Source organism: Pelmatolapia mariae, linkage group LG7 (genome assembly GCF_036321145.2).
Source record: "Pelmatolapia mariae isolate MD_Pm_ZW linkage group LG7, Pm_UMD_F_2, whole genome shotgun sequence".
NCBI classification, from domain to species: Eukaryota; Metazoa; Chordata; class Actinopteri; order Cichliformes; family Cichlidae; genus Pelmatolapia; species Pelmatolapia mariae.
This window is the reverse complement of record NC_086233.1, coordinates 29,102,997-29,115,537: the sequence shown is the minus strand read 5'-3', so window position 1 is coordinate 29,115,537 and position 12,541 is coordinate 29,102,997. Positions and strand designations below refer to the sequence as shown.

Here is a 12,541-nt window from a genome sequence, read left to right as displayed (position 1 = left end):
ATTACACTTGTTTAAACTGATTTGTATTACATTGGACTGCTGATTTATTGTGCATGAATGATATTGTTTTATAATGCATTATACTGGGGAGTTATAAGAAATACTGTTTTTAGAGAATTATGACCTTATTTGTCTGATTAGAAGAGAGCAGAATATACCGGAGAGGTTTTCTGCCTCATCTCATCAGGAGGAGATAAAACGGGAGCCAAGGCCGCTACTTAGGCGCCGTGTGAGAGAAAGAATGTGCATGTTTAGGCTTTTACGATGGTTTATGCTTAAAAGTGTTGAATTGTATGGAATAAAGTAATGGTCGATCAAGCATTTATACACCGAGCAGTGTCCTTCCTTTAGACCAAAGGACCGAAAGAATTGGGAGAACTTAACAACTCAAGGTTCTTCAAATCTTGACAACAAGCATAAAATTCTCCAAAATTTAGAGACAGAACGGAGTTCTGGATAAACGTAATTTAGCGACCCACAGAAGGATGGAGGTTTGGAGTCTATAATACTGTGAAATAACATGCAATATAATGCGGACCATGTTGATTATGTTTATACTAGTGTGCAGACATTGGCTAACCTGACCAGGGAAGGCAGTAAACTGGATTGTTGAAACAGTCGGCGTTAAAGTCACCTTTCACAGTCCAGACTAGGATGGCGTTGGACATCCTCAGGGTGGAGAGAGGGGTTGGTGTGACCAAGGTATGGTTTGGCTTGTTGTATGTATATTTCAAAATGATACAGCTCTGGATAGCCCAGTTGCCAGGGCATGGACGGATGACAGACAGTATTAAAGGTGGAGAAGAAATTTTCTGGGATTGAGGATCCTCTGGGTAAGTGGTTGACTTAAACATGCATAAAATAAAAGCTATGATTTTGTTATTGACTGTTAATTGATTGATAATTGGCCACATTTACAGCTGTATTGACTTGTTATAAACACAGTCTACTTCATGTTCAAGAATTGTAATTAACAGATTGAAAATAGTGACACTAAGAGAAGAAGATGCAGTGCCACACTATCAGATGCCAGTGACGGTTGGGCTCAGTGATGAATCAGGTGAGCTGGATTCATGGCTGAATCAAGACATAGATTCCCCTGCTGTGGTCAGCGAGGGAAAACAAGGGGGAAATAAAAATTTAGAAAGGCGTTTTATATGTGAAGTTCATATTAATACAGGTTTTGTTTCTAGGCAATTCTGCGGATGCAGGCTCTGGGCGGAGCCCGGAGTGTAACAGGTCAATCATGATAACTAAATTGATTTCATTCCCTAGCACAGGAAGACAAGGCTGGAGCAACAACACGGGAGAAGAGAATTTCTGATACTTTCTGAGATATGATGTCACTAACCTTTTCTTTTAATTTTCTAGCTCGGATGAATCCGACACAAGGGATTGTGTCAAAAGGGGGGGAAGTTGAGTTTAACATAAAACAATGGTGTTATGAACATTTTTATGACTTTACTTGTGTGTTTAATAATGTCGGTATGGTAAAACTTAAGCTGATAATGACCTTATTGTTCCCAGAATTTTTTAGGGAGCAACTGGGAAGCATATATCAATATTTCCATGTTTGAGCGTTAATGATTTAAATAAACTGAATAGCGTTTAGAAGATAAAATGCCTGTGTTCACGAGATGCTGAGTATCACACTGGAGAGGAAACTCTGGGACGGTAGGCTAAAGGAAACACATGTTTTTTGTGAAAAGGGGGCAAATGTTAGAATTGAAATGGTTAATTTGTTTTTGCTGTCTTTGATTAAAATGAGTGGTTCTAATAATTTTCATACACACATTGCAAATGTGCTCATAATGAGTTAGCGCTCGGTCTTGAAGGTCATAAGCTTCGTTCGGCGTGATTGTCCGGACTGATATATTGTAGGTATTGGCCTTGAGTGCAGAGGGGTAAATGCAAACACGCTTACACACACATAGATTATGGTTAGAATAAGTTGCTGGGTCAGAGAGCCCTGAACATGATATTCTAAACCAAATTTGCAGTACTGAAAGAACAATGAACAATAAAGTTAGATTATGAAGATTAGGTAGGGCGGTGTTTTGGTTTTCTGTCTCTTACAGAGAAAGGCACGGACACCAGACGACGTGTCTGACGAGTGTAAGGGGGATTTCAACGGGGTAAGGGGGTGAGAACGCCTCTTTGAACACCTGAGGTTGTTGACTCATTCCTGAGCCAGAGGACGGCTTGAGAGGGTCAGAGCGAGGGCAGTGGACCTGGGAACGGTGGTTCCGGGGCCCATGATGCCATTAATGGACATGGAGAGGTGGCTGTGTAGGTCGAGGAGTGACACAAAACTAAGTGTGGTGACCTCTGGAGTAATCCAGAGGTCATGAGAAAATATATTTTACTGTTATTTTATCATTGCATCAGAATCATATAATAAGCATTACATTAAAGCATTTATTGAAGCTATTGACATTACATTAAAGTTTGGATGACAGTGATTGTTATAACCTCATGTTAATCTTCTATTTACAGGTGTTAGTATAATCATATAATCTTTCATTGCAGGTGTAACCATGATCATCTTTATACATATTGCCGCCTGGTGCTTATTATGGAGTTGTGCTCAAGTCAGTAAGGGTTAAAAGCTACAGTCAGCGGGATGTCTGACTGATCTATTGAGGGAAGTGGCTCAGAGCGTAGAAGGCCGCACACGCTTACAAAACACATATACCATGTTATGCATCATTATCCTTTATTCATTTATATTCTTTTATTAAGCGTTGAGTAGTGGCATTTGATTAGAACATTTATTCAACATATTACCTGTATGGTTTCAGTTAGGTTATTCCACATATGAAGAGTTGGCCTCTGTCCTTACAGACAGAGTGAATGCTGAGGTCGAGGCACACACGCACACACACAAGCAGTAGTTAAACTCATGTGAAGGGGAGAGTTCAAATATTTAGAAAACAGTTTGCAAGGCCTTGTAGCTGTTTGATTGTGCTTGCAGGAGAGACTGTTTGTTCCAGGGGATAAGCAGAGTTAGAAGATTACTGGGAAGGATCTGGCCTCGGGAAGAGGAAGATGTTCTTTTAATGTGTTAAAAGTTGTCAACATTGATTGTATTGTACCTACTTTACGCATGAGGGGGCGTTCTAATACCCTGAGGTTCATAAAAACTATTGTTCTGTGGTTTTCGGTGAGAGATCAATGCTGTCGGCGCGCAGTATTCATCTCCCACACGTGTGCATTAAAATCATCGTTTTGACTTGACCCGGCCGGACCAGTGTTGTTATTTTGGTTTTCCTCTTGTATCCATCCCCAATATTTTGAACTCGTAACAGTGTTGGTTGGTGGTCAGGGCTATCCAGACTGACAATTGGGACATTGAATGTCAACTCTCCAGTGGGGAGGGAGCCTGAGATTGTCTAAATTTGAGTCTGTTCTATACCAAATGCAGAAAAAAATATTTTAAGAAAGCAATTAAGTTCATGTTCCAAAAAATATGATTGTTTGCTTGCAGGACAACAGGAGAGATGGGTCCTCCGTCACAGATGGTGTGGTCAGTGAAGATGGTCGCCTGCAGGTTCAAGCTCATTGCATCTCCAACCCACATCCACTGCCACTCTACTTAAGGGAAGTTAAAGACTAGAGCAGGGCGATATGGCCAAAAATAATTATCACCATATGTATTTGAAAATTTGCGATAACGATATAACTGACGATATAATTGATGCGAGACAAAATACAACTCCACAACTTTACTAGCGCAAAAAAAAAAAAAATCCATCCATTTATTTTCACTTAAACAAGCAGCTGTTTTTTTTTATGCATTAAAGCTATATCAAAATTTAACAGTGCAAATGCAAATTCCTTGTTGAAAGTTTAACCCAAATGCATTTCCAGTAGAAATGGGCTGACATATCCTGAGCATAACCATTTATAATATCCACTGAAGTTAAAAAGAGGTGCTTTGCAACATTAAACTGCAGTGTGTCTGTGAAGGTTCTCAGTCATCCAGGTCATCGTAGACTAAGGAGCTTGGAAAGAAAAGCGTCTGGACTTCTTGAGTTGCTTGAAGACGTTTCACCTCTCATCCGAGAAGCTTCTTCAGTTCTAAGGGGAACTGAAGAAGAACTGAACTGAAGAAGCTTCTCGGATGAGAGGTGAAACGTCTTCAAGCAACTCAAGAAGTCCAGACGCTTTTCTTTCCAAGCTCCTTATTAAACTGCAGTGTGCCAAATAAAAAAGCCAAATATGTATTTTTCGGACCATAAGGTGCACGGGATTATAAGGCACTTTAAGCGAAACAAAGCAGTCAGATAAATCAAACTTTATTCAACTCACTCTTCTTGCTTCCTCCACTTCTGTACCATTGATTCATTAATGCTGTATTCTATCACAGCTGCTCTATTCCCATGTTGTTGCTGTATATTAATGACTAACCTCGTATTGTGGATGGATTATCTCAGTTGTTCTCCTGACTGAAGTTTGGTCCGTTTACAGCATCTTGCCATGTGATTGCATTTGTCCCTAACCACCACGAACCCTCACGTTAACCTTTATCGAGTGGAAAAGTGTTAGCGTTTATCCTCCAGCTTCACTGTTTATGTTATGCTAACATAGCTGTGTCGCTAGCGATCACGTAGCACATCATTATATACCACATAGCCCAACTTCAGTAACCCTACAAACGTCACTGCTGTTTAATTTTCTGTCTTCATTTATGTTGGAAGTGATAGCAGAGCTATACGTTTGAATTTTTTCAGAAATCACTCAGTCAGAACATGCTATACCATGCTTAGGTAACTAGCGAGCTAACTTCCGCTTAAATGTAATAAATTCTGTTTTCATGGATGCCTGGATGTTAAACACCTGGTAAAGCAGCAATGCTGATCGTTTTATTAAAGATGAAAGAATTTAGACAGTTTTTAACTCTCAGTGATGCTGTGTGTTCGGTTGACTTTGGGACCTGAAGCGACGGAGATTAGGACCCAGATTACTCCCAGATTTACAAGCACCTTAGTCCGACAAATATGGCAATAACGACGGCCCGCTTGCATGTTCTACAAAAAAATGTGCTTTGCTGTGTATCTGACGGACAAACACCAAACCAGTTCCACATCACTGAAGTTGCACCATTTTTACAAACCGATTCTGGTTCATCCATTTCACTCAACAATCAGCCATGTGCGTATGAAAACAAAGGCACTGCGCATGCGCGTTTTACCCATATTCTATCGCTATATTTCATTTTCTTATCGTTGCCTAACATTGTACCGGTATTACCGTGAACGGTATAATATGGCCCAGCCCTATTAAAGACTTTCTTCTGCACCTACATTTGGATCACCTCGATCCATGACAGTCATTCAGGCAGTAATGCCTGGACTGGAAACAAGTCATCTTTAAAATATTACAATATTCCAGCTCCTGTGTTGGAATGAAAAACAAATGTGTTGTTTAAATTAGAGACTGCACTTGTGACAGAACAATAAATATATTTTATCTTGATTATATAAGTAATGTAGGAGCCATATGAGTTGCTCTTTTTTGACTAAGTGGGTTGGTTTAAATGGACTCACTGTATTGGTGCACGGGTGTGGGGCGTGCCTCATGGGTGTGGTAGATGATAAATGTGGTTGCACTCACCTGTTCACTGCACCTGATGTTGGTGAGCAGAAAGGTAGGGTGAGCATGAGGCAAAACTTTCTGTTGATCGCAGCTTGAGCGCAGCTTGAATGACTTTGATAGATTTTGACTGTAACTTGATGTTTTTTGTATAGTTGTGCACTAATTGATGCCATAGGCCAAGTTGTTATTTGGCATACTAATTGGTAGTGATGGGTAGATGAGGCCTCGTGAAGCGTTTCAGCACATTCCCCAAACTGTGTGGACACAGTTTTGCTGTTTTGCTCCATACTGACACCTGCTGGACCTTAAATATCATTGTAGGCAACTTACTTGAGACTCACAACATTTCACAACTATTCAATGACCTAGTCATACTTATACACTGTAAGGTATTGTACTTTCTATGGAATCATTTTATATCTTTTATGTTGCAAATATTGTAGACATCACCAGTGTGTGAATGGGTGGATGACTGGATGTGTAAAGCGCTTTGGGGTCCTTAGGGACTAGTAAAGTGCTATACAAATACAGGCCATTTACATCTTTAAAATATAGTGTGAATCACATTAAATGAAAATTAAGATGAAAGTATTGTGAATGTAATATTACCCATTCGACTCAGTTTATTATAAATTTCTATTCAGAAATATAAGTTTATCCAATCTTTTTGCATTTAGTCTATTGTGTTGTTTTTTTTTTTTGTTTGTTTGTTTGTTTGTTTGTTTGTTTGTTTGTTTTTTACACCTTTTCCCCAGCTTTGGAAAACTCACAGGCACAGATGAAGCTAGGGTACACAAAAGCTGTAAAGTCAGGTGGAAAAGGTTCTGATAAGATGTCTTCCTATTCCCCCAGTACGTTAAAGGATCCTCTGATCTTGGAATTTTTCTCTCTGACACTCTCCACAATACTAAGGGGTTGGCAGTCCTTTATAATAAAATTCAGGACTGCTTGGTCCAGAACAGTCTTCCTAGATGCTTGATTTGAAAAATAAAACGCATACTAATAAAAAAAAAATGATGATAAAGCTGTTCAGTGTCAGTATAGGCCGACCTGTGTTCATTCTCAGTGTGTTTGTCTCCTCATTTTCATGTTTGGCTCTGTAATGCCTCTGTAACACTGAGGATTTGCTTTTGTTTGTAAGAAAGCTCTGCAGAACAGATGCAACATTTATCCTGCATAAAATGAAATAAATAATTTACACTTCAAGTCAAATTGCTGTTTTTCCTATTCTGATAGATTACACTGAAACAAACAGTTACCTTATTTGCAGTTAAAAGATCAAAATGATCCCACACAGCAGAAACGTTTTTCTTTCGGGCTCCATTTTGTTATGGAGAGATGTGTATTTTTTTTTCTTTGCCAGAGTAATTTTGTGGGGGTTTTTTGGTGGCGACTCATTCCGTTGGCAGATACGGATGCGGTACCTGTTAAACAGAGTTCAGGGAACAAATGAGCCTGTACAGAGTACTCAAAATAAATAAGTTGTCCAAATTTAGTCATTTTTAGCTAAGCTTTACTCAACTTTTTTTTTAGTTCTGGGAACCAATTAGATTTTACAGTACACTTATACTTGTTTGCTATACCATAAAACAATAAAAGAAGGTACAACCTCTTCTCGTGACCGCAGGATGTGAGTGTGTATGCCAGAACACTCTGGAAGGCACACAGAGTCTTTACAGACTGCTAAGGATCAAACCTCTATCAACATGCAATTGATTATAAAACACTAAGCATATAGGAGTAAATATTTCTAAGCATAAATGACTTATGAATAAAATAAGGGTGGAGGGGCCATGGTCATTTAGGGTGGGGGTGGTGATTCCAATGAGACCAAAATATTGCACATGAGCCAAAAATATTGCACAGAGCATGGAAAGAGTGAGATATTGCACATAAGACATTGCACATAATCTTCTTGCCAGCTGTTGTGCAACCAGCGTACCACACGGGGATGGCGTTTGGTACGCTGACCTCTTCCTTTGTTTTCTTGGTGTTTAGGGTAGAGATGGCACGATACCACTTTTTTATGTCCGATACCGATATCATAAATTTGGATATCGGCCGATACCCATATGAATCCGATATTGTGTGTTTCTTAATCAATAAAACTGTTTTTTAATATCTCGCTGCATTTTGTATAAGTTCATACTCAAGTTTAAATAAACAACAACACTAAAGCTATTCTGCATTATACCTGTGTGTGGGGAAAAAAACTACACTGCACCCAAAATATTTCATAGTTCAGCAACACTGATCAATCTAATAAACTTAAACCTACTCCATCCTCCCTATTCTGGTATTTTAAAGAGTACTTAGCAGAAATATTAAGCAACCTAACTAATAGGGTTGCAAACTCCCAGCAACAAAAAAAAAAAAAAATAGGGAACCACCCTCCACCTCATGATGCTCAATCGATGTAATCAACTTTAATTTGATGCAGGATGAAAACAAAATGCACAGAAACAAATAATTTTTCAAGAATAATTAAATAGATTCAACATCTTTCTTCAACAGAATTGCAGGATTCACAGATGGTACTTTCCCAAAGGAAAAAGTACTATAGCTTACTAGGGTATATTAGACTTAACAGTTACTATATACAGTAATGGACTTCTACACATTTTACATCAGATTAAAACTTTGGGTGTAAGATTCAGATAATTATTTATTAAAAGCTAGACATTTTAAATGAGAATAAGAAAGAAAGGTATGTCTTTGTGCCCCCCTTTTCCCTGTTCATGCCCTATCGGCCCCCCTGGCTAAACTTTGCTAGATCCGCCCCTGCACAGTTACCAGCCGTCAGCTGCGTAGAAAACGATCCTGGTCTAGAAAGTAATATTAAATATATTCTAACAACAGCTTATCAAGCTTAAACGTGCTGCTGTTGTTCAGCCGCTGGTTTTACTCTTTCTGGCGCAAAGTGGGCCAAAAACAAAGAAGAGAGACGGACTCGTGACAGAAAAGCCGATCAGCTGATCATTAAGCAGTTTCACAATTGAAGTAGCAGCAGGAGAGCGAGAGGCAGTCGCTCCATATATCGGTTGTTAAGCTTAACATGGGAACGCTTTACAAACATTCAGAGATGAACTTACACACTTGCTTTACTTCTCTCCGAGATAACTTCGGCGGAGATGAAATGGTCTGGGTCTAGGTTTAAAAGCTTGTCTATACGAATGTCTGGGATGATGGTATTGAAGGCCGAGCTGAATTCAATAAAGAGCATCCTTACTGATTTCCCAGGATACTCCAGGTGATGCAGAGGAGAGTGAAGGGCGGTGCAAATTGCATCCTCTGTGGACTTTTTTGCCTTGTAGGGTGGGAGGCAGTCCTTTATGTGCCTTAGGAGCAGCTTCTCGAAGCACTGTGCAATCACTGGAGTCAGTGCGATGGGTCTGTAGTCGCTGAGGCTACTGATGGTGGTTATTTATGGTCTGCTCTTGCTCTGCTGTACATGTCCTGGTCCCCAGATTTGTGTGTTGAGTTGCATGCCTTTAACAATGCCTGAACCTTACTCGTCATCCAGGGTTTACGTTTGGGGTAGAGCCGGACAGGCTTTTCCGTGGAGACAGTGTCCATGCAGTGCTTGATGTAACCTGCGGTTGTGTGAGTCTCTAGTTCATCATGTTAAAAGACACTCCACTCTGTGAGGGTACTTGAAAGGGTTCTGAAAGCGTGAGGAAACACATTCCTGTAAACCAAGAGAAGACACAAGTACACGTGTTTCTTTCGGGAATGTTCCTCCTCATATACAGGGCGAACATTTGTACTGTTTTAAAAGACCTTAAAGTCTCCTCTTATTTTTCTTAAAGCACACAAACTACAGAGTTGTGCAGTGAGTCAACGTGTTATTAAACAACATATCATGTGACCCAGATGTTGACCCGGAGATAATGGAGGAGTCAACTTGATGGAGGTTTTGTGACTTTGTGGTGTTTTCCTCCTGCAGGCTGTCCTGTCGTCTCACTCCTCCCCTGTTTGATCCACATGGACTCGGCCATCTCCCACCACAACAAGCTGCAGACTGCTCACACCTCTGTAAATACCCACACTGTGTAACACACCTGCTGTTACACCTTTTTGGTGCAACCCTTTAAATTTGGGGTACCCCTTTGGCCTCTCCCCTTTTCTACAATTCCCTGTAGGAGAGGAACTGGAGCGGGCAAGTTAATTACTTGGAGGTCTTTCATTCTTTTTACCTTTCATCGCAGGAACACAATGCAGGAACACAGCGGTTACATATACAGTAGTGTGCCAAAGGTTTAGGCAGGTATGCAACAACGCTGTAAACATAGAATGCGTTCAGAAAAATAAATAAGTAAATAAAATTATATATATACTGTAGATATATAGCGCCTTTCTAGACAGAGTCATAAAGTGCTGCACATAAGATAACCAGTCATAGAAAGGTAAAACAGACAATATCAAACAGACAATTTAAAACAGGCAAAATTAACCAAAAGCAGTTTTTTTTTAAAACAACTACTCCATCCACAATTCTTAAGGTTTGGGGGAGAGAGTTCCACAGTCTAGGGACGTAGGGCTGTAGCAGATCAGAGATGTAGGCTGGTGCCAACATCTCTGATCTAAAAGTCAAGACCAGGATCTTAAAATGGCCTCTGAATTCAACAGGAAGCCAGTGTAGCTGAGATAGCAACGGTGTCACATGTGAATACAGATTTTGTCAAAACCCTAGCGGCAGCGTTTTGCACAACCTGCAGACGATCCAGAGAACCTTTGCTTAGATACATCAACAGTGAGTTACAGTAGTCCAAGCGTGAGGAAATAAATGCATGTATAGCAATCTCCAGTTCAATTCATTCCATTCAATTCAGTTCATGAATGATTAATGATTGTTTATTAACCCCAAATGTATTCTACAGCAGGACAACGACCCCAAACACACAGCCAAAGTCATTAGGAACTATCTTCAGTGTAAAGAAGAACAAGAAGTACTGGAAGTGATGGTACGGCCCCCACAGAGCTCTGATCTTAACATCATCGAATGTGTCTGGGATTACATGAAGAGACAGAAGGGGTTGAGGAAGCCTGTATCCACAGAAAATCTGTGGTTAGTTCTCCAAGATCTTTGGAACAACCGACCAGCTGAGTTCCTTCAAAATGCGACGTGATTTAGATTTCTCTTTTGTTCATTCACTGCATTTTGTTGATTGATGAAAGCTTTGCACAGTACTGTATGTAATTATGTTTGTGATTCTGTGTCGTAATCAATGTTCTCTTCAGTTTAAGGACCCGCTGCCTTAATCTTCTGGGCTTCCAGCAGTTTATGGAAGACAGTGAAATGACCTCTGACCTGATGGACGAGGGAAAGGAGCTGAACCGCCAGGGTGAGACTGTCGCCACCATCTGAATTCTGTTTAACAAGACAGTTATAATAAAATATAATATTTGTACAGTTATAGGAAGAGGCGGAGGGTAAATACCTCTTTGTTTCTTCTGTTTAGATTTCAGAGAAAACTAATCAGTGTATGATATAACAATAGAAGTCACTCACACACATCAAAGTCCTTTTACACATCTTATTCTAATAACATAAAATATATATTTTCATTGTGTATTAAGTGCACAGACTGCAGTTTACAGCAGGTTTCCTCACATATACTATATGATTCCAAAATAAGAAAGTCATCTGCTGGGAGAAGAAACAACAGTGAAACGGGAAGTACAAAGAAGCTGCTCATCACTGGATATTCTGCTTAAGATTGAAGATTGAACATCTGCCTCCCAGCAGGTCAGTAAAACCGAGACAGCTCTTCAGAATCGGCGACAACATCTCCAGCACCATCAGACTGAGAACAGGAGCTCCTCGAGGCTGTGTTCTCACCCCGCTGTTGTTCGCTGTCCTGACACTGCACTGCTCTACACAGCTCCAACCACATCATCAGGTTCGCTCATCAGCAACGACGACGAGTCGGCGTACAGAGATGAGTTTGAGCAGCTGGCGTTCTGGTGCAGCGAGACCACCAACACCACCTCCATCACCAAAATAGCCTAGCAGCGCCTCCACTTCCTGAGACGCCTGAAGCGGGCCAGCCTTCCTCTTCCCATCCTCACCGTGTTCTACAGGAGCACCATAGAGAGTGTTCTGACCAGCTGCATCTCCGTGTGGTTCGGCAATCTCATCCAGCTACAACGGATTGTTAAAGCAGCTGCCAAGATCACTGGAACATCTCTCTCCCTCACACGCACTCTTTTCTCTCCTCCCGTCTGGCCGACGCTATCGCAGCATTGGGGCCCAATCCTCCAGGCTGCGAAGTAGCTTTTTCCCACAAGCCATCAGACTCTTGAACTCACTACCGGCTCTCCCACTCCCCCCCACCACCCACACAAACCGTTACCTAACTCTATTGCACTCCACATACCACTGCCTTTGTAATGCAGATGCTGCTCTATGGACAATCCTTACACTCAAGAACTCTGCTCATGTTTACAAGCTGCTACGCTGGTCACTTTAAATCACTTCAAGGTCACTTTAAATCATTCAAATTGTAAATTGTTATTAATACATTTACCTCCAAGTCTTAAAGTGTATATTTATTTTTTCACTCTTCTTATATTATTATTTCTTTGGGGGGGGGGGGGGGGGGGGGGATTGCACTGAATGTAACTGGAGCCTCATCATCTCATCTCTAGATACTGTACTGTATATAGCGGAGATGACAATGAAGCGTACATTGGCTTGACTTTGATGTGACAGACTGCAGGCCTGAGCTTCTAAACAGATCAAATCCCCAATTTACTGCCTGTCATGCCGGCAGTAGAGACAGTCTGAGCACATGAATGTGAATCACTTTAAACGCAGGTTTTATGAAGGTCTTGCTAATATATTTCATTTCTAGTGTTTAATGTTGTAGATTTATTTATCTGTCTGTCATGATGGGAGCTGTTAGGATCAACTGATTCAGTCACTGATAAACCTGAAGTC

At 40.6% G+C, this 12,541-nt stretch overlaps 1 protein-coding gene across 6 annotated transcripts; it reads left to right on the top strand.

The window, feature by feature from the left end:
• The first annotated feature begins 8,427 nt into the window (after positions 1–8,427).
• On the top strand, positions 8,428–12,129 carry LOC134632148 (G-protein coupled receptor-associated protein LMBRD2B-like). 6 transcript variants are annotated; one of them, XM_063480769.1, is made up of 5 exons: positions 8,428–9,633; positions 10,479–10,723; positions 10,840–10,943; positions 11,238–11,347; positions 11,484–12,129. In XM_063480769.1, exons 1-4 carry the CDS (start codon positions 9,583–9,585, stop codon positions 11,327–11,329), a joined length of 492 nt encoding a protein of 163 aa, XP_063336839.1. In that variant the 5' UTR covers positions 8,428–9,582; the 3' UTR covers positions 11,330–11,347; positions 11,484–12,129. The 6 variants fall into 6 exon arrangements, 5 of the variants coding, with proteins under 5 accessions (XP_063336839.1, XP_063336840.1, XP_063336844.1 ...); XR_010573755.1 differs by having other exon boundaries at positions 10,479–10,666; positions 11,242–12,129; XM_063480770.1 differs by having other exon boundaries at positions 10,479–10,666; positions 11,238–12,129.
• The last annotated feature ends 412 nt before the right edge of the window (positions 12,130–12,541 follow it).